Source organism: Salmo trutta, chromosome 5 (genome assembly GCF_901001165.1).
Source record: "Salmo trutta chromosome 5, fSalTru1.1, whole genome shotgun sequence".
Lineage (NCBI taxonomy): Eukaryota > Metazoa > Chordata > Actinopteri > Salmoniformes > Salmonidae > Salmo > Salmo trutta.
In genome coordinates this window covers 5,838,929-5,866,575 of record NC_042961.1, presented here as the reverse complement: position 1 = coordinate 5,866,575, position 27,647 = coordinate 5,838,929, and the positions used below count along the sequence as shown (strand labels likewise).

The 27,647-nt window shown below is 44.9% G+C and overlaps 1 protein-coding gene and 1 pseudogene across 3 annotated transcripts in view; one reads left to right on the top strand and one right to left on the bottom strand.

The window, feature by feature from the left end:
- Positions 1 to 1,359: 1,359 nt before the first annotated feature.
- LOC115193566 (graves disease carrier protein-like) lies at positions 1,360 to 8,062 on the bottom strand (annotated as a pseudogene).
- A 293-nt stretch (positions 8,063 to 8,355) lies between these two features.
- Positions 8,356 to 27,647, top strand: part of LOC115193563 (methylcytosine dioxygenase tet3) — a 116,025-nt gene continuing 96,733 nt past the window's right edge. For 2 of the 3 annotated variants that reach the window (XM_029752299.1, XM_029752297.1), the window contains exons 1-2: positions 8,380 to 8,715; positions 9,759 to 12,522. In XM_029752299.1, the coding sequence (XP_029608159.1) occupies positions 9,949 to 12,522 (2,574 nt within the window). In that variant the 5' untranslated portion in view covers positions 8,380 to 8,715; positions 9,759 to 9,948. Of the gene's footprint in view, positions 8,716 to 9,758; positions 12,523 to 27,647 lie in introns of all 3 variants that reach the window. The other variant, XM_029752298.1, reaches the window with a different exon arrangement.

Sequence of the window (27,647 nt, the reverse complement as noted above, 5' to 3'; positions counted from 1 at the left end):
AATACATAGTCACTTTAATAACTCTACCTACATGTACATATTACCTCAATTACCTCAACACCGGTGCTCCCGCACATTGACTCTGTACCGGTACCCCCAGTATATAGCCTCGCTATTGTTATTTACTGTTGCTCTTTAATTATTTGTTATTCTAATCTCTTTTTTTGTATTTTCTTAAAACTGCATTGTTGGTTAAGGGCTTGTAAGTAAGCATTTCACTGTAAGGTCTACACCTATTGTATTCGGCGCATGTGATAAATACATTATTTGATTTTGATTCAGCATGGTAATGTAAAGTCCAGTTACATCCAGGGCAGGCTACAGACTGTTGTTGTGGGTAAACATATTACAGACTCGTTTCTGACCCCTTGTGGCCTGAGTCATACTACACTATCATAAATAAACACAAAAGAGCCAAAGGAAAGGGGGATACCTAGTCAGTTGTACAACTGAATGCGTTCAACTGAAATGTGTCTTCTGCATTTAACCCAACCCCTCTGAAGCAGAGAGGTGTGGGGGGCTGCCTTAATCAACATCAAGGCTTCGAAGTGCAAGTTTCTTCCTGAAGTGCTTAACTCAGGTTTCCATTTGAGTGCTTCAAATTATATAGCACCATCTTACATGTATTTTTTATGCTAGTGTCTAGATCTCAGTAGATGACAAACTCTTTCTACACACACCTGAACACAGGAAATGTAGACGGAAAGCAAATATAACGTACGTTAGAACCACCGCCGTCAGTCCATACATCAGTTCATGGTCATCTGACAGGAACAATATCAAAACCAGTCTTCTGGTAGGTAAGTTTCCCAAAATTCCAACGTGTTCCATTTCAATCCTGTACCTGGGATTTCTGGGAAACCTGGGCATTTTGGGAAAGTTAAATTTTGCAACCCTACTGGATACTAGTCCCTTGGACTCTCTCATAGACACAAATCTCTATAAATTCAAAATCGTCCCGGTAGATACACACCATCATTAGAATGAGACATAACTGTTTCTGCACACTACAATAGTACATCACTGCCTCATACCCTGAATCTAACCTGCACCATAGACAAAAGACACACTGAAACCTGAATGGATGCTTTAACACACACACACACACACACACACACACACACACATCAATACCAAAGACAACACTCCTACAGAGACACATCTGTTAAACTGCATGGGGTGAACAAATTAGAAAGCAAACATGTTTCGATGTCAGACAATAAGACTTTTTGGGGGAGTATCAAAATAAAAATTAATGATGTTCAGTTTTGAACAAACTGATGTGATGTGGGATTTTATCATTGGGATTCTATTAAACTTAGGCTGCTCAAAAAGTACAGTTCTGTGTTCAACACAAGCTTGGGGAGTGTTTCTTTATTCTCATTAAATATTTGATAGTTGTCCTAGAATCTTCACTCTTATAACTGACATACTACACATTTAAATCCTTGTCTCATTATGTGTCTAGATTTGTACTCACAACAGTGTCAGGTAGGTACATGATGAAAAGAAGGCCTCCGATTGGATAAGCCAGATTGTCCAGTGTGACTTTCCCCTCCATCATTGGCTGGGTGACTTCTTAGGAGCGGGTGGTGGGGTAGGGTGGGGGGCAGTGTACAGAATTGGGTTTCTATGGCATTACCAACGAGTGTTGTTAGGGGTTCATTGCCCATAGCCGCCCATCGAAGCGGAGGAAGAAGCCATTGTCTATAGGTATCCATGGCAATAGTTGCCGGGGTGTTGTCCAAAGCCAAGCCACAGGTTTGGCGGTTGGTTTCAGCACAACATTATAGGAACAGACACAGACATGGGCACTGGATTAGTACTGCCATGGGGCCCAGTGCCTAGCATTCCTCTGCTGTCCGACTGGGGTAAGCAGCTACTAGACTCGGCTCGGCTCCAGTGGCTGAGCCACAATGGCCGCCTCTGATAGCAGGGGTCAACACCTCCGAATGGAAGCCGACCTCCTTAAAACTGAAAACGTTTACTAGGGCAAATGAACATATCTAATAGGCAATATTCCCTTAACATTTCAGAACATATAGCCCCAGAGAACGCTCTCAGTCAGGCTGTTTTGAGATAGACAGCTAGTAGGGATCTTTCTAAACATTTCAGAACGTTTATCCCCAGTGAACGTGTCTCAGTCCCGCTATGCAGAGATGAAGGGTGGAGGTGGATGGTGAGGGAGCAGCTAGTTGAGGTGGAGGGTTTGCTTCATCAACTCATAGGTGAAAAATGTGAGGGCACACAGCAGATGTAGTTGAGAGACAGGCCTCTGTACAGACCCTTCTTCACCCCATACTGACTGTATACATACTCAAGAGTCTTGGTCAGGGTACTGTAGAGGGAGACAAGTGGGAAGACAAAGTTCTGCTTTATTTTACAGTGCTTAGCAGCAATGTATTTATCAATTACATTGTAATATGTTAATTACATGGTAATAAAAGATAAATCAGTTAGAGATGTTTGGAACAGGTTATTCTGCCAGTGCCAGTCTGTTTGGCTGGCTAATTCAGACAGAGACATACACACAGGCTCGGGAATGACATCATCAGACACACAAGCCCTCATTGTATGGAGTAGAACATAGAGTAAGACTGTTGAGTTACTGTGTGAGGAGGTTGTCTAGTAAATCATTACAGAGTATCAGGTGCTGGAGTAATTCCACTGCCATGGTACAGCAGGGTGAACTGTGAAAGGCAGGCCTGGTATGCTGTAGTCTCCTTGAGGACCAACCATGTTCACTCATGACTGCACGGCAAGGCACGACTCAATAATACCCACACTCCACAAAACTCCTATTGCCAAGTGATTTTTCTAAGTATTCAAACAGGGTCCTTTTGCCTTTCAGATCATAATACATTAGATTATATGTGCAGGGGTATATACTTTTTTTTAATAAGAGCCCTGTGTTTGGAGAGGAAGGGTTAAATGGCACCACTTACCGACATTTGTCAGATTCAGGAAGCACCACTCCTAACTGCATCCTTCTCCTGGCAACATCCAGAGGATAGCTGGGAGAGGAGACGGAGAAGAGGAGTACTCTGGACAGGAGACAGAGAAGAGAAGGGGGGAACAGGGAGAGGAGAAGAACAGGTAGAGGAGACGAAGAAGAGGTGAACAGGGAGTGGAGAAGAGAAGAGGGGAACAGGGAGTGGAGAAGAGAAGAGGGGAACAGGGAGTGGAGAAGAGAAGAGGGGAACAGGGAGTGGAGAAGAGAAGAGGGGAACAGGGAGTGGAGAAGAGAAGAGGGGAACAGGGAGTGGAGAAGAGAAGAGGGGAACAGGGAGTGGAGAAGAGAAGAGGGGAACATGTAGAGGAGATGGAGAAGAGAAGGGGGGGAAGAGGGAGAGGAGAAGAGGGGAACAGGGAGAGGCAACAGAGAAGAGGCGAACAGGTAGAGAAGACAGAAGAGGTGAACAGGGAGAGGAGAAGAGGGGAACATGTAGAGGTAGAAGAAAAGTGGGGAACAGGGAGAGGAGAATAGGGTAGGTCTTTAAAACCAATCAATCCATCAGTCAAACACCCAATCAGTCAATCAATCAACCTATGATATGGTCTGTGCGATAGCTCCGGCCACCCCTTCCACAGAGCAGGTTGACGTGGGTCTTCAGCATCAGCACCTCTGGGTTGTCTGAGGATGGAAGTCTTCAACGTGCTGAAGGTAAAGAACAAGAACCCTGGAGGGAGGGAGGGAGGGAGGGAGGGAGGGAGGGAGGGAGGGCAGAGGACAAAACAAATGAGGCCCACAATGAACTGGACAAAAAGTTAGTCACAACACCGTGTGTTTGTGTGTGTTCACCTGCATATGGAGTCATACCTATAAGGGTTGGGATCTGTCCCAGGGATGCCTCCTTCCTTTAAATATAAAAAATAAACACCACCACTGAGCATCCGTTAATGAGAAACACAAACACAGGTAACAGGTTGAATGTGAAACTGAAAGACAAATAAAGGGATAGGTCAGAACAAATAAAATAGCATACCTTTAGGTATATGGTCTGGAAGGCATTTCTGATGCCCGTGTAGAGATGGTGTCCTTTCATCTGGTAAGCCAGACAGGCTCTGATCACATCCAGAGGGTACGTACATATCACTGCTGTCATCCCTGAGCAACAATAACATGGTAAGTTAAAATATACTCAACAACAACTGTTGGCGTTTTGTTGAAACTATTGTTGTGGAAAAATAATCAGGAGTGAGGAAGTATCTTCTCTGCATTATACAAGCCTCCTTTTGTCTTTTCTGGATCCTCCCTCTCCGCCATGAAAGAGGCCCTTTTCACCACTGATCTTCTCTCACCTGCCATAGAACCGACCATGGGCCTGTGGATGTGTCCAGAGACGCCCAGCTGTTAACTAAGGATCTTCTTGTATTTGTCAAAGGCCATGAACTGGATAGCGCCGTAGGGAAATATCCTGACCATCATTGCCTTTATAAAGCCCCAGGTAACCCTCCTTCCTTGGCATGACACGGAGAGTAGCTACCACACCTCGAGGAGAGAGGGAGGGGAGAGAGAGTGAAGGAGAGAAATAAGCAAGAGATAATTGTGTGGAGGGATGTCATAGTTTCGTTTTCGCTGCAACCAGGTGTGAGAACAAGGAAAACCAGTGTCAGATTTCCATGGGAGGGGGGATACATGAGTGACAATGACATACCAACTGACAAAAGACAGACATGTTTACATGTTCAGTAACACTTCCACTGCAGCAGAGTTATCCAGATCGTACCCAGGTCTTTGTTGTGGGGACTGTTGGCTTGCAGTAAGATCTTCACTCTGTCCACAGGAGCGATGGTGTATTTGGCACATCATCCTGCTACACATAAACACACTCAGACAGATACAGACACCCTCAACATGAGCATATCTGGGCTAGACTAAGTAAAATAACCATTAGATTCATCTGAAGAATTATCTGTTGGATGAGAATTTGCTCAACCCAGACCCTAAACACATTAGTTTGGATAAATGCATATTACATCACTTTGGACAGGTCATGGGGTTTCTTTCCATGTTCAACATCTGACTAATAAGACAATCTTAGTTACAGATAGTACAGAGTAATAGCCTCAATATAACTGGCAGATGGATGATGATACACTAACAGTTATAGCAACAGACCTTGACCACCGTCATGTGACTTCTCCAGGCACCATAACTATATTTGTATATAAATAAAAACCTGCACATTCAGTGCCAGTTTCCCTAACCTGTATTAAAGCTGGTATCCAGCCATTTATGCAACAAACAACCAACACGTTTCTTTCCCTCGGACATCATTGCACGCCATTTTGTTTTCCCAGAATTCTGGATGCTCCTCTCCTCCGTTTCATCAACAAAACAAAAACAATTACAAATGCGCTAGGGGTGAACAGTGGTGCTGTTTCATCTTATGCTGACTGGACAGTGGTGCTGTTTCACCTGACGCTGACTGAACAGAGGTGCTGTTTCACCTGATGCTGACTGAACAGCGGTGCTGTTTCATCTTATACTGACTGAACAGTGGTGCTGTTTCACCTGATGCTGACTGAACAGTGGTGCTGTTTCATCTTATGCTGACTGAACAGTGGTGCTGTTTCACCTGACGCTGACCGAACAGAGGTGCTGTTTCACCTGATGCTGACTGAACAGTGGTGCTGTTTCACCTGATGCTGACCGAACAGTGGTGCTGTTTCACCTGATGCTGACCGAACAGTGGTGCTGTTTCACCTGATGCTGACTGAACAGTGGTGCTGTTTCACCTTATGCTGATTGAACAGTGGTGCTGTTTCACCTGACGCTGACTGGACAGTGGTGCTGTTTCACCTGACGCTGACTGGACAGTAGTGCTGTTTCACCTGACGCTGACTGAACAGTGGTGCTGTTTCATCTTATGCTGACTGAACAGTGGTGCTGTTTCACCTGATGCTGACTGGACAGTGGTGCTGTTTCACCTTATGCTGACTGAACAGCGGTGCTGTTTCACCTTATGCTGACTGGACAGTGGTGCTGTTTCACCTGACGCTGACTGAACAGTGGTGCTGTTTCATCTTATGCTGACTGGACAGTGGTGCTGTTTCACCTTATGCTGACTGGACAGTGGTGCTGTTTCACCTTATGCTGACTGGACAGTGGTGCTGTTTCACCTGACGCTGACTGGACAGTGGTGCTGTTTCACCTTATGCTGACTGGACAGTGGTGCTGTTTCACCTGACGCTGACTGCACAGTGGTGCTGTTTCATCTTATGCTGACTGGACAGTGGTGCTGTTTCACCTTATGCTGACTGGACAGTGGTGCTGTTTCACCTGACGCTGACTGGACAGTGGTGCTGTTTCACCTGACGCTGACTGAACAGTGGTGCTGTTTCACCTGATGCTGACTGGACAGTGGTGCTGTTTCACCTGATGCTGACTGGACAGTGGTGCTGTTTCACCTGATGCTGACTGAACAGTGGTGCTGTTTCACCTGACGCTGACTGGAAAGTGGTGCTGTTGCACCTGATGCTGACTGAACAGTGGTGCTGTTTCACCTGATGCTGACTGAACAGAGGTGCTGTTTCACCTGATGCTGACTGGACAGTGGTGCTGTTTCACCTGACGCTGACTGGACAGTGGTGCTGTTTCACCTTATGCTGACTGGACAGTGGTGCTGTTTCACCTTATGCTGACTGGACAGTGGTGCTGTTTCACCTGACGCTGACTGAACAGTGGTGCTGTTTCATCTTATGCTGACTGGACAGTGGTGCTGTTTCATCTTATGCTGACTGGACAGTGGTGCTGTTTCACCTGACGCTGACTGAACAGTGGTGCGGATTTCAGCTTTAAGCTTAGTCCTGGACTAAAATGCACTTTCAGTAAAGAATCTCCATTGAGCAGGCTTTTTAATGCAGGTCCAAGACAAGTCAGCTTAATCTGGGTCTGTGAAACCTACCCACAAACTCATTATACCTATGTCGCTCTGCCAAGGTCTAGACGTTTAAGCTGTCAGAACTCTGTAGACATATACCCATTTCTTCTGGATCTCTGGTGAGGTTTACCCATTCATTTCGATGATAGTAGTCTGTTATTGCCGGATAAATTGCCTGCACACTATGCAGCGCATCAGAACCAGGGTTTGTGTCACTGGATGTGTACTACTGTATGTTCTGTATTGTATTTCTGTATTATCATCACTAGTGAAGTCTGCAGCCGCCCTTACCTCCAGCTACGAAGGAGCGGACAAAGTGATAGTCCCCCTGAGTGTGGTTGGGGATCACAGGACGACCACAGGTGGAGACGGCAGCATCCATTGCCATGATGTGTGAGTTCAATCAGGACCCGAATGCATCCATAACTATGCACAGAAAAAAACACAACAGCTACATGACATTCTCACCCAGCATTAAAAAGGACAACGCTCATCATCAGACCACCAATATAACTTACTAACACTGACATTCTGCCTTGCCTTGAGAGACACATAATGATGTGAGGCATAACGTTGTAAGCTGTTGATCACTGAAACAATGTATAATCAAGACATAGTTTGGTTAGCTGGCTAGTCACGTATCAAAACAAAAAAAGAGCTACTAGTAGCTAGCTGTCATTGAAGTCGAGTTATCGTGCTACCGTTACTAGCAGATTAGCGTTAACTAGTCAACTAGCTACAATTTCCAATCTCTACTATTGAATGGACTGTTCAAACACTGACTCACAGTTCAATCGACTGTTGCTGTACTAATAACTTATATTAGCCATTTTACCCACTGCAAGGTCAACACTGGCAGATGAACAAACGTTGCAAAACGGATCTCGCTAGTGGCGCGTTAGCATTTGCAGGTAGCCTCCATCTCTTCCTGATTCCCCAAAGAAACTTGTCTAGCGGGCACTCGTTGAGACAACCTCACCGAGCGACAATTGTGAGTTCAGTTTCCGGTCACTATTTTTGCGAGAAATGCTTAGCTAAAGAATAGCCAAACGTGATTAGACAAACAGCAATACAAAAAACAACTGGCTACCGGTTAAATGTATGTATGAAGGGTTAAGGCACATGTTTTTATGATCACTAACTGGTGCCCTTCATGTGCACAGATCGAGTGTCGCACTGTCGCATGTGAATAACGTCATTGATAAATAACAAAAATGGCATAATTAAACCATAAATGTGTCAATTAATAATATGTCAACAACTGCCTAAACATTTTATAATTTTCTACATATAGGGTCATATAGTATTTGTGTGGAGCAGGTTAGTGTTTTTAAAGCTGTTATTATTACACAGTTCTAAAATATATTTTTAAAGCTGTTATTATTACACAGTTGTAACCCATACAGAATATGAAGCAAAACATTAGCTTGTTAAAGGTTATCTAGGGTTTGAAGTAGTTTGATAGTAGTTTGTTACCTCTACTCATTAGAGAAAGTAGACAAACGCTCCATTCCAGGTTTTCCCAAAGACCCTTCACTCCAGAGCTGAGTTGACTCGAGACAGTAGGTCGCGTCTGGGAGAGGAGGGAGAGAGGGCTTCCCCGAATGGATTGACACAAGAAGGATTTACGCTTTAAATGGTCTTTTATTCAGTATGGCTATATAGATGTTTGATAAAAACAGTATTGGTAGATTGTGTCAATGTATCAGCGTTGTAAAGAAGAGCTACTAACCAGCCATATTTCCCGAGTGAAACCAATACAATGATCGTCAGTGTCTAACAGGAGTGGAATATTATTAGCGATTCAGACAGTGCAACTGTCTCTCTGGTATGTAAAGTATTTGAGCTGCCTTTTAAAGTCAACGTGTAAATAACATCTAAACCAACAACACGTATGTTATTTGTGACATTCACGAATAGCTTAGTCAGCCATCCAATGCCACTAGTGTCAAATACTCGATATTTTTCCGACATTTGGTCAAGTGCAAGAAAATCTACTCGACGCGGCAAAAAGTGTTGCAAGCTGGTTACAACATTGTCATTACGCTTCCGTCCGAAACTCGTGCAGTAAAAAGTAGGCCGCGAGCCAAGTCCGGTGTTGTGTGGCAGCCTGTAGTTTTTAAAGGGCTTCACTTCTGCCTTTTAACTGTTAAATGGCTTAGCCTAAATATAAAATAAATACCACCGCCAGAAGCAGAAGGAGCGTTTGGAGATTTTAGCATATTGATTAATAATACAAATCTATTATTGATATTGCAATGAATCATTTATTTATAGGAAATGGTTATTGTGTAATCTGTTAACTACATGGTAATAAGCATGTCTCTACTTCACGGATCATTGCTTTGACAAGGTGTTGTGTGTTGTAAACTGTTTAGTCGGCTAAGCCAAATACGGACCGTGTTTGGCACGGCAGGCCCAGCGCCATTCCTTTCGTTAAAGGGACACAGTAGGGAAAACTGCAGTAGCCTAAAGTGGGCTCACAAGGCGAGTTTATTGAACATGATCAGTTGAAAGTGAAAGACGGCTGGTAACTCGACAATCTTCAACACTATACAACTAACCCATATAGTTACACCTGATACCTCATACATGTTCTATTTGCAGGCACACGCTTCATTGCCCGAATGCAACACCATGCAATTCAAGATTTCTAAACATCTGCTACAAATTATACAATTGGGTTCCACTATACCCAGTACATACAAAAAAACGTGTGACCAGGCATGTTTTGTTAGGAAAATAAAAACGTTTTCTCCTTAGTGTTGTCAGTCAAACAGGGATGTGTTTGGGTGTGTTATATAGTGCACTAATAGAGAAACAGACAGTTATTTTAACATATTTTTTATTTTCTTGATCAATTCCCTCCAGATCCTTGCACAGCTTTTCAACATGGTGGGAAAATAACTCAGCATTTGCGTGTCAGTGTAAGCCAGTAATCCAATCTCAAAAAAATTAAGGAAGAGAGAAAAAAAAGTTGAAGTTGGAGCACAGCTGAGAAGAACCATTCACCTGGTTCCCATGCCGACTGCCCCATCTCTGCCCTCTCACATCCTCCGCTATGCCTCCTACTCCCAAACCCCCTAAGAGACAACCCCCACCACAGACAAGGAATGGCTGCAAGGTGATACCCACAACAACAACCACCACCACCGCCAAGAGGCAGATCTCCAACTCCAGCAAGTCCAGAGGAAAAGCCTTTGAGAGCCCACAGTCAACACCAAAACCACCCCGAAGATCCACAACCAGGACCCAGGCCCAGCCGGCCAGAAGCCCAGGGAGGAGTGGGGTTGGCAGGCTTGGCAGTCAGGTCCCGGGGGGGTCCCCTGGTAGGGTTAACCATGCCCCTGTGCATGTAACAGGATCAGTGAGGCTAAGGAGCCGGGGTAATCCTCTGCTCCAGCATGGGGTGGGAGAGGATCCGCCGGGGCGCAGGATGTCCTTACGGGGCATGGGGTGCTCCAAGAAGTTTCCTCCCCTGACGGTAAAGCCTTGCAGGGGAGGGAAGAAAGCCAGGGGGAGGGGAGTGAGGGGAGCAAGGGGTCAGAGATGGAGCGAAAGAGGGATTGAGCAAGGACCTGAGGAGTCTGACCCTGGTAGTATAGACCCTAGTGTGATTGACCAAGAGAAAGAGGTAGTCAGCCATGATAGTGAGGGCCAACCTCTTAACCTAAGGACTGAACTTGAAGACCCTTCCTGTGTTGACCAGCAGGAACCAGGAGTCGGCCATGAATGTGAGGGAAAACCTCTTAACCTGAGGACTGAACTTGATGACCCTTCCTGTATTGACCAGCTGGAGCCAGGAGTCGGCCATGATGGTGAGGGCAAACCTCTTAACCTGAGGACTGATGACTCAGCTAGTGATGGCAAACATGAAGAGTTAGTTGCCCATAATGGTGACGTGGTTGGTACTGACCCACACAATAAGCCTTTCAGCCATAGTGGTGACGGCAACCACTCTGAGCTCAATGACCCCATCAGTGTTGACCAACAACAGGAAAAGCTAGTCAATAATATTAGTGAGGGCAATTCAGGGCAATTCAACCAGAGCCATGAGCTTGGTCACTCTACCAGTGATGAGAGGCAGGAAGTGTCAGTTGTCCCTAAAGGTGAAGACAAAGCCAAGATTAACCTTGGAGCTGAGCAGATTGAGATGGAGCAGAGAGAGAGAGATACTCATGCAAAGGAGCAAAGAGGAGGGGAGAGGTTGGAGAAGGAAGGAAAGGAAGCAGTGGAGAAGGAAGGAGAGGAAGCAATGGAGGAAGGAGAGAAGACGGATGAAGAAAAGAAGAAAGCAGAGGGGGAGGAGAGAGTGGAGATAGCCAAGGGGAAGGAGACTAAGGAAAGAGAGGAGAAAGACGAGAGACTGGAGAAGAGAGAGGTTATCAGCAGACCTCCAGATACAAGCTCCAGTGTATCTGTCTCTCAGCCCCAAAAGCCACCTCTGCAGGATGACGTGTTGATGATGCAATCACCTGTCCATCCCTCACCTGTCTCTGAACCAGCTACCTCAGACCTGGCGTCACCCCCTCTCCCTCATCCTCACCCGACCTCTCCACCTCACCCCACAATGTCACATGACATTAAGGTTCTGAACCAAGGTGCAAAACTAATCCAACCTAACCAAACTGTTGAAATCCATAAATCTTTAAAAGTCCCAACTACTTTCCATATGACATCACAGACGACCTCAGTGCACCCAGTATCACTAAGTCTCTCAGTTGCCTTCCTCAGTGAACCCCACAAGTCCCTGTGTGTAATCCCAGCAAACCCAGCACCCGGTCAGAGCCTAGAGAGCCCTGTCTCTCCAGAGGCTAGACAACTTCTCAGACCAGTGGACGAAGAGACCAAAGAGTCATCCAATCACCTCAATGCAACATTTTCTTCATCATCTGCATCATCATCGTCAGACCTGTACACCAACGCGGAGGTCCCCATCACTGTGTCTGTACCTGACCTGGGTCCATTGTCAAACAACCACAACAACTACCCAGAAGAACCACCATCATCATCATCACTCCCATACACAAAGAAAGACGTCTTCACCACTGGGTCTGAACCAGACAAAGACATTGTATCTGTCTCTGATTGTGACCTAGGTTCTGGTCCAATGACTCACAACAAGTACAACCAAGATGAGCCACAGCCATCACTCCCAAACACAGACACAAGGTCTGAACCAAACACAGGGTCTGAACCAAACACAGATATTGCATCTGTCTCTCTATCTGATCTGGGTTCAGTGCCAAAGACCTCCTCCATCCCTAACCAGGAGAGTTCTAGCTCCAAGTTCTCCTTCTCCTGCAGCTCTGAGAGCACCCAATCCTCCTACTCCTTCGACACTGAATCAGAGACTGGATATGGGGAACCTAGCCCCCCTGGACACCATAGCCTGGACCTGGGACACCTGGACGGGGGCATATCTCTGCCTCGAACCCCACGGATCATCCAGAGGAGGGAGAGGAAGAAGAGGAGTCGGTGTGGAAGGTGTGAGCCGTGCCTAAGGAATATCAACTGTGGCCAGTGTAACTGCTGTCTGAACCGCAGGACTGGACACCAGATCTGTAAACTGAGGAAGTGTATGGAGCTGAGGAAGAGGAGGCCAATGTCACTTCTCACACTAACATCTACTCAGGTAAGGCTTTCTCTAAGGCATAGAGTAAACTTTAGGCTAAAACTGGAAAAGGCTGCTTATTAACTCCTTATAAACCTCATAACGTTTTAACGTTTTATTATTCACTTGTGTATAACCATTATAAGGAGTTTAAAAGCAGACCTTAAGGTAAAATTGACCAAGTCAATTGACCTTTCTTTAGAGAATACTGTACATGCTGAGAAAGTCACCTAACTGCAACTGACCCCAAAACCACAGAGAGTCTAAAGCCAGCTTGTTATTGTCACTACTTCTCTAAGTTGTCATATGCCTGTGGTGATGCTATGCTATTGACTGACTGAGAGGATACGTGAGGCGTAGACTGTTGGTCTGTGACAGTTTATGGTGTGTGTGTGTGTGTGTGTGTGTGTGTGTGTGTGTGCTCTGGGTTCTCCAAAATATGTGGTGAAATGAAGTGGGAGGAGAGAGAGCATGTAAAGGGCTGAGGATAGAAAAGGATGGGGTCAGTTGGAGAGGATAGAATGTTCTGAACGGTGAGATTGCATTGATATACTACTATATGAGAAAGAAAAGGGTACTGTGCTTGACAACTGTGCTCCACAAAGGAGGTGACATAAGGAGAGATTCACGGGTCCCTGCGGCTGTCCTCCACCCACAGGGGCCAAAGAGACCAGGGGCCAAGGGGCCTTACCCCTCCTCTGTCCTCTGCTCTCCACTCTGACCCCATGACAGCATGGAGCCTAATGTTTTGTGTGAGCCAGCCTAATCCACATAGTAAAATCGCAATAAGAGGTCATTCAACTCACATGGATTTAAATTCAACAGCATTTTGGGGTTTATATGATCCCACCCCCATTTTGAGTTAAAACTATTCTGGTCATAGGATTGATTATTATTAGATTTATGACACTAAATGGAGTAAATATCCAATCACATTGTACTCTCAGGGAGTTGATCAAATTTAACTCTACATGCCATTTCACACTTTCAGTGTCGTTTTTAATTCACTCCCATGCCATTTCACACTTTTCTGTATTGTTTTGAATTAACAGCTCCGTCAGAGTACATTTTTACTCTTGCTGTTTGATTTGTAAATCCAACCACTTACAGATTGAAATTGTTTAGAAAAGTGTGTTATTTATCTTTGCATAGCATAAGATCAATAACAATCAATGTACATGCGAAAACACAGATATTGAAACAAACAAATTCTAAAAATCAACCTGTAAGATAGCATTCTGGGAAATACGAGTTAAAAACATTAACACTGTGAATGTAACACTTCTTGCAGTGTACAAAGAAGTGTAAAGAGTGTGTGGATACTCCATACAGATGTAGTATCTTAATTTGATCACCCTGTTGCAGGAGGACTTGTAGTGTATTTGACACCACCCCCAGTTAAAGGGGAAATAAGGCAGCCCAAGAGTTAACACGGGAACTTTATTCACACACAGGGCAATTCAGGTACATGGGGCTGTAGTGGAATGGTAGTGGTTCTGAATGGACAGAAACAGAGGTAATGAATACACAGTACACAATTCAAGGTCACACTTTATTTGGATAGTCCGGATTTTCCATCTGTACTGTAGATGCTCTACAGATGTTCATACTATCAACAAACTATCTGTTGATAAGCAACTGCTTGGCTAAGGTTAGGGTTAGGTTTAGAGTTAGGTTTAAGGTTAGGGTTAGGTTTAGAGTTAGGGTTAAGGTTAGAGTAAGGGTTAGGGCTAGGGTTAGGTTTAGAGTAATGGTTAAATCAAATCAAATCAAATTTTATTGGTCACATACACATGGTTAGCAGATGTTAATGCGAGTATAGCGAAATGTTTGTGCTTCTAGTTCCAACCATGCAGTAATATCTAACAAGTAATCTAACAATTTCACAACAACTATCTTATACACACAAGTGTAAAGGAATGAATAAGAATATGTACATATAAATATATGGATGAGCGATGGCCGAACAACATAGGCAAGATGCAGTAGATGGTATAGAGTACAGTATATACATACATATGAGATGAGTAATGTAGGGTATGTAAACATTATATAAAGTGGCATTGTTTAAAGTGGCTAGTGATACATTTATTACATCCAATTTTTAATTATTAAAGTGGCTAGAGATTTGAGTCTGTATGTTGGCAGCAGCCACTCAATGTTAGTGATGGCTGTTTAACCGTCTGATGGCCTTGAGATAGAAGCTGTTTTTCAGTCTCTCGGTCCCAGCTTTGATGCACCTGTACTGACCTCGCCTTCTGGATGATAGCGGGGTGAACAGGCAGTGGCTCGGATGGTTGTTGTCCTTGATGATCTTTTTGGCCTTCCTGTGACATCGGGTGGTGTAGGTGTCCTGGAGGGCAGGTAGTTTGCCCGCGGTGATGCGTTGTGCAGACCTCACTACCCTCTGGGGAGCCTTGCGGTTGTGGGCGGAGCAGTTGCCATACCAGGCGGTGATACAGCCCGACAGGATGCTCTCGATTATGCATCTGTAAAAGTTTGTGAGTGTTTTTGGTGACAAGTCAAATTTCTTCAGCCTCCTGAGGTTGAAGTGGCGCTGCTGCGCCTTCTTCACCACGCTGTCTGTGTGGGTGGACCATTTCAGTTTGTCCGTGATGTGTACGCCTAGGAACTTAAAACTTTCCACCTTCTCCGCTACTGTCTTGTTGATGTGGATAGGGGGCTGCTCCCTCTACTGTTTCCTGACGTCCACGATCATCTAATTTGTTTTGTTGAAGTTGAGTGTGAGGTTATTTTCCTGACACCACACTCCGAGGGCCCTCACCTCCTCCCTGTAGGCCGTCTCGTCGTTGTTGGTAATCAAGCCTACCACTGTAGTGTTGTCTGCAAACTTGATGATTGAGTTGGAGGCGTGCATGGCCACGCAGTCATGGGTGAACAGGGAGTACAGGAGAGGGCTGAGAACGCACCCTTGTGGGGCCCCAGTGTTGAGGATCAGCGGGGTGGAGATGTTGTTTCCTACCCTCACCGCCTGGGGGCAGCCCGTCAGAAAGTCCAGGACACAGTTGCACAGGGTGGGGTCGAGACCCAGGGTCTCAAGCTTAATGACGCGTTTGGAGGGTACTATGGTGTTAAATGCTGAGCTGTAGTCGATGAACAGCATTCTTACATAGGTATTCCTCTTGTCTAGATGGGTTAGGGCAGTGTGCAGTGTAAAGGCAATTTCATTGTGATCCTTGACTAGTCTCTCAAAACACTTCATGATGACAGAAGTGAGTGCTACTGGGCGATAGTCATTTAGCTCAGTTACCTTAGCTTTCTTAGGAACAGGAACAATGGTGGCCCTCTTGAAGCATGTGGGAACAGCGGACTGGGATAGGGATTGATTGAATATGTCCGTAAACACACCAGCCAGCTGGTCTGCGCATGCTCTGAGGACGCGGCTAGGGATGCCGTCTGGGCTGGCAGCCTTGCGAGGGTTAACACGTTTCAATGTTTTACTCATGTTGGCTGTGGTGAAGGAGAGTCCACAGGTTTTGGTAGCAGGCCGTGTCGGTAGCACTGTATTGTCCTCAAAAAATGTTGTTTATTTTGTCTGGGAGCAAGATATCGAGGTCCGCGACGGGACTGGTTTTATTTTTGTAGTCCGTGATTGACTGTAGACCCTGCCAGATACCCCACGTGTCTGAGCCGTTGAATTGCGACTCTACTTTGTCTCTATACTGACGCTTAGCTTGTTTGATTGCCGTGCGGAGGGAGTAGCTACACTGTTTATATTCGGTCATGTTTCCGGTATCCTTGCCCTGATTAAAAGCAGTGGTTCACACTTTCAGTTTTGTGCGAATCTGCCATCAATCTACGGTTTCTGGTTTGGGAAGGTTTTATTGTCGCCGTGGGTACAACATCACCGATGCACTTGCTAATAAACTCGCTCACCAAATCAGCGTATGCATCAATGTTATTGTGCGACGCTATGCGGAACATATCCCAGTCCATGTGATCGAAGCAATCTTGAAGCGTGGAATCAGATTGGTCGGACCAGCGTTGAACAGACCTGAGCACGGGCGTTTCCTGTTTTAGTTTCTGTCTGTAGGCTGGGAGCAACAAAATGGAGTCGTGGTCAGATTTGCCGAAAGGAGGGCGAGGGAGGGCTTTGTATGCGTCGCGGAAGTTCGAGTAACAATGATCCAGAATTTTTCCAGCCCGGGTCGGGCATTCGATATGCTGATAAAATTTAGGGAGCCTAGTTTTCAGATTAGCTTTGTTAAAATCCCCAGCTACAATAAATGCAGCCTCAGGATATGTGGTTTCCAGTTTACATAGAGTCCAATTGTCACGGTTGTCGTGGGTTAAGGAGGACCAAAACGCAGCAGGAATGTTGATGCTCATCTTGTGTATTTTTTTACAAACTAAGTGAACACCAAAACAACAAAACGAAACGAACTTACGAACAACGAAACAGTCTTGAAAGGCTCACTCGGCAAAACAAGAAACAATCTCCCACAATTACACAGACAAACACACCCAACTAATATAGGACTTCCAATCAAAGGCAACACCAAACAGCTGCCTTCAATTGGAAGTCCACCCCAATTAACTCAACATAGAAACAGATTACCTAGACTAAACATAGAATTACATAAACAAGGAACAGTGCCCAAAAACCCCGGAATACATAAATCAAATGCCCTTTTTAGAAAAACCACCACCCCGAACCACATAAACCAAATACCCTCTGCCACGTCCTGACCAAACTACAATAACAATTAATCCTTATACTGGCCAGGACGTGACACCAATAAAGTTCTTTCAGGGCCGTCAAGGTGTCTGCTTGAGGGGGGATATACACGACTGTGATTATGATCGAAGAGATTTCTCTTGGTAGATAATGCGGTCGGCATTTGATTGTAAGGAATTCTAGGTCAGGTGAACAAAAGGACTTGAGTTCCTGTATGTTGTTATGATCACACCACGACTCGTTAATCATAAGGCATACACCCCCGGCCTTCTTCTTCCCAGATAGATGTTTGTTTCTGTCGGCGCGATACGTGAAGAAACCAGTTGGCTGTACCGACTCTGATAGCGTATCCCGTGTGAGCCATGTTTCCGTGAAACAGAGAATGTTACAATCTCTGATGACTCTCTGGAAGGCAACCCTTGCTCGTATTTCGTCTACCTTGTTGTCAAGAGACTGGACATTGGCGAGTAGTATGCTCTGGAGCAGTGCGCGATGTGCCCGTCTACGGAGCCTGACCAGAAGACCGCTCCGTCTGCCCCTTCTGTGGCGCCGTTGTTTTGGGTCGCCTACTGGGATCCGATCCATTGTCCTGGTGGTGGGCCAAACAGAGGATCCGCTTCGGGAAAGTCATATTCCTGGTCGTAATGTTGGTAAGTTGACGTTGCTCTTATATCCAGTAGTTCTTCCCGGCTGGATGTAATAAGACTTAAGATTTCCTGGGGTAACAATGTAAGAAATAATACATAAAAAAAAAATACTGCATAGTTTCCTAAGAACACGAAGTGAGGCGGCCATCTCTGTAAGGTTAGGGTTAGGTTTAGAGTTAGAGTTAAGGTTAGGGTTAGGTTTAGAGTAAGGGTTAAGGTTAGGATTACATGCTAACAACACAGCTCGCGTTGTGTAAATTTACAGATACCTGTTATTCAGTCATTGCACTCACACTGCTCGCGGGCGTCAGCGAGTGTCTGCGTGGCCAGGCGCAAAAATAGAACTTGGTTCTATTAGTGACGCTCAACACGCTGCAAGTCCTGCCTCTCCCATCTCCTCATTGGTTTTTAGGAGCATATACCCACGTGGGTGATTGAAAGATGAACTGAGGTCCACACTCAGATCATCTTTGTGGTAATGCACTGTAAAGTTGGTTGCCAACCGCCATATAAAGTCCAAAGAAGAAAAAGAAGCCTTAAGGAAGGAGGAGAGATCTGTGGATTAATTGGCGGAGTAGAGGACCTTGTGCAGTTCAGGTAAAATAACAACCCAATGTTTATATCCCAGGTCAAATTAGCTATCAACAGCATAAATAAATGTTTAATGCTTTTTGACCTGTCCCCAAATTAATATAATTGGTTCAGAGTTTGTTTTGAACAAAATCAACTTGCGCGTGAGGGTTTGGTCAGCATGTTAGGTTTAGTAGATAGTTAGTTGAACTGTAGTCTTTAGAGCATCCATGGATGGACTATCCAAATAAAGTGTTGTTACCCAATACAACAACTAATAGCTCACATAGGGCAACAAAGCTATTAACAGAGGAAGGACTGTATAAATGTACTGCATATGCTACCTGCACATATTACGTAACAAAGTAAACACAGACGCGACATACAATTGGCAGTAGTTTCACAACTAACTATGAAGAACAATATACAGATGTTACACAGCTCACTTTGTGCACGCACACCACCTCAGAAGTGCACAGGGATATGGAGGAATCAGTCTGGTTGTGTTGGACAGGGCTGTGGTGAAGGATCTGTACAGGTCTTCACGGATCTATCAGAACCCGATTACCCGAGATCGGATCCCACAACCCTTGGATCCTGGGTCTGTTCCCGGGTCGGATCCCGCTCAGTGGCCACAGCCTTGGATCTATGTGAAAATATGTGAAATACAGGCCGGATCTGAAATTATATTTGAAAAGTTTCTAAACAACACAAACGCAAATGTCACACATTTACATTGTATTATCTTAAATGACTGTCAGGAGTCAGGACCTTTCATCGAATGTGTCAAGAACATTTTGTGACAAACAGCATATTCCCTTTATGAAAACGAGCCACTGAAAAAAATAGGCTACTTGTTGTGGGAGAGGAGAAGGATACAGCGGAAAAGAGTGAGCCCCTAGTCTACTGTATATAAAGTGAGTTTCTGAAACATTGAGTCATTCTTTGCTGATGTGAAGAAGAAACTGAATGGAAGAAGTACAGGGAGGAAAAACCGACCGGCAAATCGTTTGTATTTTTCTTAATTTATGCACATTGTGGATACAGAGGGGAAAAAGGTTGCCTATATTTTGAAGACCTGAGCTATTATATTTAATTGTTTTATTTATTACATTTAGTAGTTTATTCAGGCTATCTAATTTATTAATTTAGCTGTGGCCTATTTAGTTGCCAATTTTGCTATTTAAATTGGGTATTTTCTTTGTTTAAAATAACATTTTGTTAACTAATGTTAAACGACTCAAGTCAACTGTGATATTTGTCAGCATAAAGATGAGTGACTAATTTATGTGCTAATTTCGTGGCTTTCGTTCAAAATAAATAATACATAAATGCAGAGTTAACGACAGATTCTTTCTGATCGTCTTTAATGAAAATAAATGACCTACGTGTGCGGTAGACTGATAGCTTATCCTCAGAAAATATTGTTGAAAGGCTGCCGATTTATTGATTGTGTACGGCATGGATAGGTATAAGAAATATCAGGATAAGTTCTTTCTTCTATTATGAATCTTTTAATAACTCGCCGGACTGTAGGACTAGACAGCCGTGGTGTGGATGACTGTTCTATCAAATAAGCATCCAAACCAATCTCAGGCTGTAGAGGATAATTCTGTAGGCCTAAAGGATTTACAGTGCATTCGTAAAGTATTCAGACCCCTCAGGATCGAGGGTAAGATGAACTGAGCAAAGTACAGAGAGATCCTTGATGAAAACCTGCTCCAGAGCGCTCAGGACCTCAGACTGGAGAAAAAGGTTCACCTTCCAACAGGACAATGACCTTAAGCACACAGCCAAGAGAACAGAGGAGTGGCTTCGGGACAAGTCTCTGAATGTCCTTGAGTGGCTCAGCCAGAGCCCGGACTTGAACCCGATCAAACATCTCTGGAGAGACCTGAAAAACGCTCCCATCCAACCTGACAGAGCTTGAGAGGATCTGTAGAGAAGAATGGGAGAAACTCCCCAAATACAGGTGTGCCAAGCTTGTAGCGTCATACCCAAGAAGACTCGAGGCTGTAATCGCTGCCAAAGGTGCTTCAACAGAGTCCTGAGTAAAGGGTCTGGGATATTTCAGTTTTTTATTTTTAATAGATTTGCAAACATTTCTAAAAAACAGTTTAGGCTTTGTCATTATAGGGAATTGTGTGTAGATTGATGAGGAAAAAAACTATTTAATACATTTTAGAACAAGGCTGTAATGTAACAAAATGTGGAAAAAGTCAAGAGGTCTGATTATCTTCTGAATGCACCGTATCTACGCTTCAACAAATATTAGGCTATTATAATGCTCGCCTGAGGTAGAGTATCTCATGATAAGCTGTAGACCGCACTATTTACCAAGAGAGTTTTCATCTGTATTCTGCGTAGCTGTCTATTTACCACCACAAACCAATGCTGGCCCTAAGACCGCACTCAATGAGCTGTATAAGGCCATAAGCAAACAGGAAAACGCTCACCCAGAGGCGGCGCTCCTAGTAGCCGGAGACTTTAATGCAGGGAAACTTAAATCCATTTTACCTAATTTCTATCAGCGTGTTAAATGTGCAACGAGAGGGAAAAAACACTCTAGACCACCTTTACTCCACACACAGAGACGCCTACAAAACTCTCCCTCGCCCTCCGTTTGGCAAATCTGACCATATCCTCCTGATTCCTGCTTACAAGCAAAAATTAAAGCAGGAAGCACCAGTGACTCGGTCAATAAAGAAGTGGTCAGATGACGCAGATGCTAAGCTGCAGGACTTTTTTGCTAGCACAGACTGTAATATGTTCTGGGATTCTTCCGATGGCATTGAGGAGTACACCACATCAGTCACTGGCTTTATCAATAAGTGCATAGATGACGTCGTCCCCACAGTGACTAAGTACATACCCCAACCAGAAGCCATGGATTACAGGCAACATCTGCACTGAGCTAAAGGCTAGAGCTGCCGCTTTCAAGGAGCGGGACTCTAACCCGGAAGCTTATAAGAAATCCCTATATGCTCTCCGACGAACCATCAAACAGGCAAAGCGTCAATACAGGACTAAGATTGAATCGTACTACATCGGCTCCGACGCTCTTCGAATGTGGCAGGACTTGCAAACTATTACAGACTACAAAGGGAAGCACAGCCGCGAGCTGCCCAGTGACACGAGCCTACCAGATGAGCTGAATTACTTCTATGCTTGCTTTGAAGCAACACTGAAGCATGCATGAGAGCATCAGCTGTTCCAATGTGAGTAAGACCTTTAAACAGGTCAACATTCACAAGGCCGCAGGGCCAGACGGATTACCAGGATGTGTACTCCGAGCATGCGCTGACCAACTGGAAAGTGTCTTCACTGACATTTTACATTTACATTTACATTTTAGTCATTTAGCAGACACTCTTATCCAGAGTGACTTACAGTAGTAAATAAATACATTTCATGCATTTTTTTGATTCAGGTATGCTCGTTATGTTCGCATGCTAACTTGCTGGCTAGAAGGATGGAGTTAGAAGCTGAAGTTAAACGGAGCCTGACCTCAGCAGGAGCAGTTGACTGAAATTAATTAAACTAGCTATAATCTTAACAAAAGATAGGCTACTATAAGTTCTCATAACAAAATAACTTTGCTTTATAAAGAGAGAGAAACCAATCAAAGAGGTTAGTAGTACAGTGGCTCCCAGACTTGGGGTTGGGGATCCTTGTGAGGTCCCCTGAAATGGAAATAGGGTCCCCTGAGAGAATCTTCAATCTTATCAAAAATATGAATAACTTGTTTCTCATCAAATGGGTATAGAAAACAACATTTTAGAGTCAACAAAGGCCTTTTACACTGTTAGAATGCACTTTCATGTCATTATGTGTTGGGACAGCCAGTGGGACTTCAAATTGAGTGAAATACAAAGACAATTTAAATATAAAGACAATTTAATATTATTGTCATGTATATAAAAAATCTATTTTTAAAACTGCTTTACAGAGAGTAGTGAGACAGATAGTGGTGTGACAGACAGTGTGAGGCCAACCAAGGCAGGCTGTGAGGCCGAGGCAGGCTGCAATGCAGGAAGCTGAGTCAGAGAGAGGAACCAAGCAGAGAGAGAAGGTTAGTAGAACAGTGGTTCCCAGACTTGGGGCCCTGAGAGAATCTGTAATATTATCAAACACAATAATAACTTGTTTCTCTTCAAATGGGAATAGAAAAACAGATTTTAGAGTCAACTAAGGGCCTTTTACACTGGTGCACTTTAGCAGCTAACAATACAGAACATTGAATTGCATTGCAGCTCACATGAGATACCAAGAACATGAACATGATTAAAAAGATTTTTCTGGACTTTTCTAGTGTCCAGTCCAAATTAACTATTTTGATAGGGATGACCTGATGTGCATTTTGTCATTTTTTACATTAGGCCTTCCATATAGAACTGCATGAAAATGCAGTCAAACAATACAGTTTTGAAAATGTCATATGTTCTGGTTTATACCGGTGGTTGTTTGTCTTATCTTTACCCACCCAGTGTATGTGTGTGTGTGTACGTGTGTGTGTGTGGGGGGGGGGGGGGGGGGGGGGGGGGGGGGGGTGGTGATCTGCTCTGCCTCTCTCTGACAGTTTAAACTGATGGTTTCACCTTCATAATAACACACTTCCTGGCTGATTTGCAGTACTTATTATAAAGCTTTGTGAAGGTTGTGACAACTTTTACGAACGGATGATTTCAGCCTGAGGATAAGAAACTGGCTGGCTAAAAATGTTCCTAAAGGACATCGATAAGATACGTTCTGTAGAGTGGGATGTGTGTTTGTGTGTGGCACTTTCACATGATGTCACATCTATGCATAGTAAGAGCTTCAGTGCTGAATATATCGCTCCTTCATAGTGTTCAGAGTCGGACAGTTCCCTGTTGCATCACTGTTGAACATGTGTGATTGAAAAAGAGACAGAGTGCCTTCAGTTGAGCGGTTGCAGTGTGTGTGTGTGTGTGTGTGTGTGTGTGTGTGTGTGTGTGAGTGTGTGTGTGTGTGTGTGTGTGTGTGTGTGTGTGTGTGTGTGTGTGTGTGTGTGTATATATATGTATACAGTGCATTCGGAAAGTATTCAGACCCCTTCACCTTTTCCACATTTTGTTACATTACAGCCTCATCAATCTACACACAATACCCCGTAAAGGGGTCAAAAGCAAAAACATTTGAGCAAATTTATAAAAAAAATCAACAATGAAATATCATGTTTACATAAGTATTCAGACCCTTTACTCTTGGGTATGATACTACAAGCTTGGTACACCTGTATTTGGGAAGTTTCTCCCATTCTTCTCTGTAGATCCTCTCAAACTCGGTCAGGTTGGATGGGGAGTGTTGCTGCACAGATATTTTCAGGTCTCTCCAGAGATGTTCAATCGGGTTCAAGTCCGGGCTCTGGTTGGGCCACTCAAGGACATTCAGAGACTTGTCCCGAAGCCACTCCTGCGTTGTCTTGGCTGTGTGTTTAGGTTCATTGTCCTGTTGGAAGGACAATGGGGGGTGGAGGGAGAGAGAGCAAGGGAGGGAGATAGAGGTAAGGAGGTAGAGAGAGGTAGGGAGGGAGAGAGAGAGAGGGAGAGAGGGAGGTAGGGAGAGGTAGGGAGGTAGATAGAGGGAGGTAGGGAGAGGTAGGGAGGTAGATAGGGAGAGGTAGGGAGGTAGATAGAGGGAGGTAGGGAGAGGTAGGGAGGCAGATAGAGGGAGGTAGGGAGGTAGATAGAGGTAGGGAGGTAGATAGAGGGAGGTAGGGAGAGGTAGGGAGGTAGATAGAGGGAGGTAGATAGGGAGAGGTAGGGAGGTAGATAGAGGGAGGTCGGGAGAGGTAGGGAGGTAGATAGAGGTAGGGAGAGGTAGGGAGGTAGGGAGAGGTAGGGAGGTAGATAGAGGGAGGTAGGGAGAGGTAGGGAGGTCGATAGAGGGAGGTAGGGAGAGGTAGGGAGGTAGATAGAGGGAGGTAGGGAGAGGTAGGGAGAGGTAGGAAGGTAGATAGAGGGAGGTAGGGAGAGGTAGGGAGGTAGATAGAGGGAGGTAGGGAGAGGTAGGGAGGTAGATAGAGGGAGGTAGGGAGGTAGATAGAGCGAGGTAGGGAGAGGTAGGGAGGTAGATAGAGGGAGATAGGGAGAGGTAGATAGAGGGAGGTAGGGAGAGGTAGGGAGCTGGATAGAGGGAGGTAGGGAGGTAGATAGAGGGAGGTAGGGAGAGGTAGGGAGCTGGATAGAGGGATGTAGGGAGAGGTAGGGAGTTAGATAGAGGGAGGTAGGGAGAGGTAGGGAGGTAGATAGAGGGAGGTTGGGAGAGGTAGGGAGGGAGGATGATGTGTGTGTTTGATCACATTCCAAACCAGGACAGGCTAAACAGGTGTAGTCACGTTAGTGGCTCTGTTCAATCTGGATTGCTGAAGCGATTGAGCCGACATATGCAGTGTTTACCGTGAGTGCAGTCTCCACTAACATGGGAACATTGCCTTTAAATTTCAATCACGCTGTAATGCTGAACTTCTACGATACAGATTGAATAGAGTCCTAGGTGGAGTAACCACACAACCCATAATTGTGTGAGTGAGTGAGTGAGTGAGTGAGTGAGTGAGTGAGTGAGTAAGCGAGCGAGCGAGCGTGTGTGTGTGTGAGTGTAAATAGCTGGATGTCACTAGGCAGACTAGTCTTGATAATCCAGCCTCCACACCCAGGTAATGAAAGGGCAGTATCACCGTCCCAACTGTCAAACATGTACAGATGTAGGATCTTAAATTGATCACCCTGTAGCAGAACTTTCCTGCAATGCAGGAAATGTACAACTTGTAGTGTATTTGAGATAAAAAATAAAATGTACACTTTGAAATGTTTGACTTGATTAACCCCTACAAAAATGTCCATTAATTATACTCCACATAATAATTCACATTTCCTTTTGCTGCAGGATTATTTTCCTGCCATAGCAAACTGGCTCAAATTAAGATCATACTTACATACCTTATAATGGCATGTCAAAATGGTAGATTTGAAAGTGATATTTTTTCTATTCAACAGCAATTGCATAGTATGTCAAACCATAAAAACACACTATCAACTTGTTGTAACTTGCTTAGGGTTTAGTGGTGTGTACAGTACTGTGGAATGTTGCATTTCTATGGTCAATTAATTTCAACAACAATAAACTCAGCAAAAAAAGAAACAGCCCTTTTTCAGGACCCTGTCTTTCAAAGATAATTAGTAAAAATCTAAATAACTTCACAGATCTTCATTGTAAAGGGTTTAAACAATGTTTCCCAAGCTTGTTTAATGAACCAAAAACAATTCATGAACATGCACCTGTGGAACGGTCGTTAAGATACTAACAGCTTACAGACGGTAGGAAATGAAGGTCACGGCTATGAAATCTTAAGACACTAAAGAGGCCTTTCTACTGACTCTGAAAAACACCAAGAGAAAGATGCCCAGGGTCCCTGCACATGTGCGTGAATGTGCCTTAGGCATGCTGCAAAGAGGCATGAGGACTGCAGATGTGGTCAGGGCAATAAATTGCAATGTCCGTACTGTGAGACGCCTAAGACAGCGCTACAGGGAGACAAGACGGACAGCTGATCATCCTAGCAGTGGCAGACCACGTGTAACAACACCTGCACAGAATCGGTACATGCGAACATCACACCTGCGGGACAGGTACAGGATGGCAACAACAACTGCCCAAGTTACACGAGGAACGCACAATCCCTCAATCAGTGCTCAGACTGTCCGCAATAGGCTGAGAGAGGCTGGACTGAGAGCTTGTAGGTCCTCACCAGACATCACCTGCAACAACGTCGCCTATGGGCACAAACCCACCGTCGCTGGACCAGACAGGACTGGCAAAAAGTGCTCTTCACTGACGAGTTGCGGTTTTGTCTCACCAGGGGTGATGGTCGGATTCGCGTTTATTGTTGAAGGAATGAGCATTACACCGAGGCATGTACTCTGGAGCGGGATCAATTTGGAGATGGAGAGGTCCGTCATGGTCTGGGGCAGTGTGTCACAGCATCATCGGACTGCGCTTGATGTCATTGCAGGCAATCTCATTGCTGTGCGTTACAGGGAAGACATCCTCCTCCCTCATGTGGTACACTTCCTGCAGGCTCATCCTGACATGACCCTCCAGCATGACAATGCCACCAGCCATACTGCTCATTCTGTGCGTGATTTCCTGCAAGACAGGAATGTCAGTGTTCTGCCATGGCCAGCGAAGAGCCCGGATCTCAATTGCATTGAGCACGTCGGGGACCTGTTGGATCGGAGGGTGAGGGCTCGGGCCATTCCCCCCAGAAATGTCCGGGAACTTGCAGGTGCCTTGGTGGAAGAGTGGTGTAACATCTCGCAGCAAGAACTGGCAAATCTGGTGCAGTCCATGAGGAGGAGATGCACTGGCAGCACTTAATGCAGCTGGTGGCCACACCAGATACTGACTGTTACTTTTGACCCCCCCCCCTTGTTCAGAGACACATTATTCCATTTCTGTTAGTCACATGTCTGTGGAACTTGTTCAGTTTATGTCTCAGTTGTTGAATCTTATGTTCATACAAATATTTACACATGTTAAGTTTGCTGAAAATAAACGCAGTTGACAGTGAGAGGACGTTTATTTTTTTGCTAAGTTTAGAATGTTGTAAGATATGTAGTCCTGCTCTGTGTTTTTTAAAGCACTGACAATGATTTGCTTGAATCCACAGTTTTTGTTTCTAAATGTTTACTTGTTGAAGAGATTACATAGTAAAGTATAGGTAGGTAACCTCTATCCCAGGCCTTTTACTACAGCCTAATGGGTAGACTGCTGCCTACAGCTGCTGTAGTGATTGTGACTGTATAAATTGAGGTATTTTCCTTGCTGTGGTGGCGGAAAGGGAACGAAAGGAATGACAGAAGGAGAGGTAAAATACTTTAATCTCCCCTCTCTCTCCTCCCTCTCCTCGTTCCTTACCTCTCTCCTCCCTCTCCTTTCTACTCTCCTTCCTCTCCTCTCCTCTCAACTCTCCTCTCTCTCCTCTCCCCTGTCTTCTCTCCTCCCTCCTCTCTCCTTACTCCTCTCCTCTCCTCTCTCCTTCCTCTCTTCTTCCCTCTCTCCTCCGTCTCCGTCTCCTATCCCTTCTCTCCTCTCTCCTCCCTCTCATCTCTCTTCTCCTCCCCCTCCTCTCCTCCCTCTCCTCTCTCTTCTCCTCCCCTTCATCTCCCCATCCTCTCCTCCTCCTCCTCTCCTCCCCCTCTTTTCCCCTC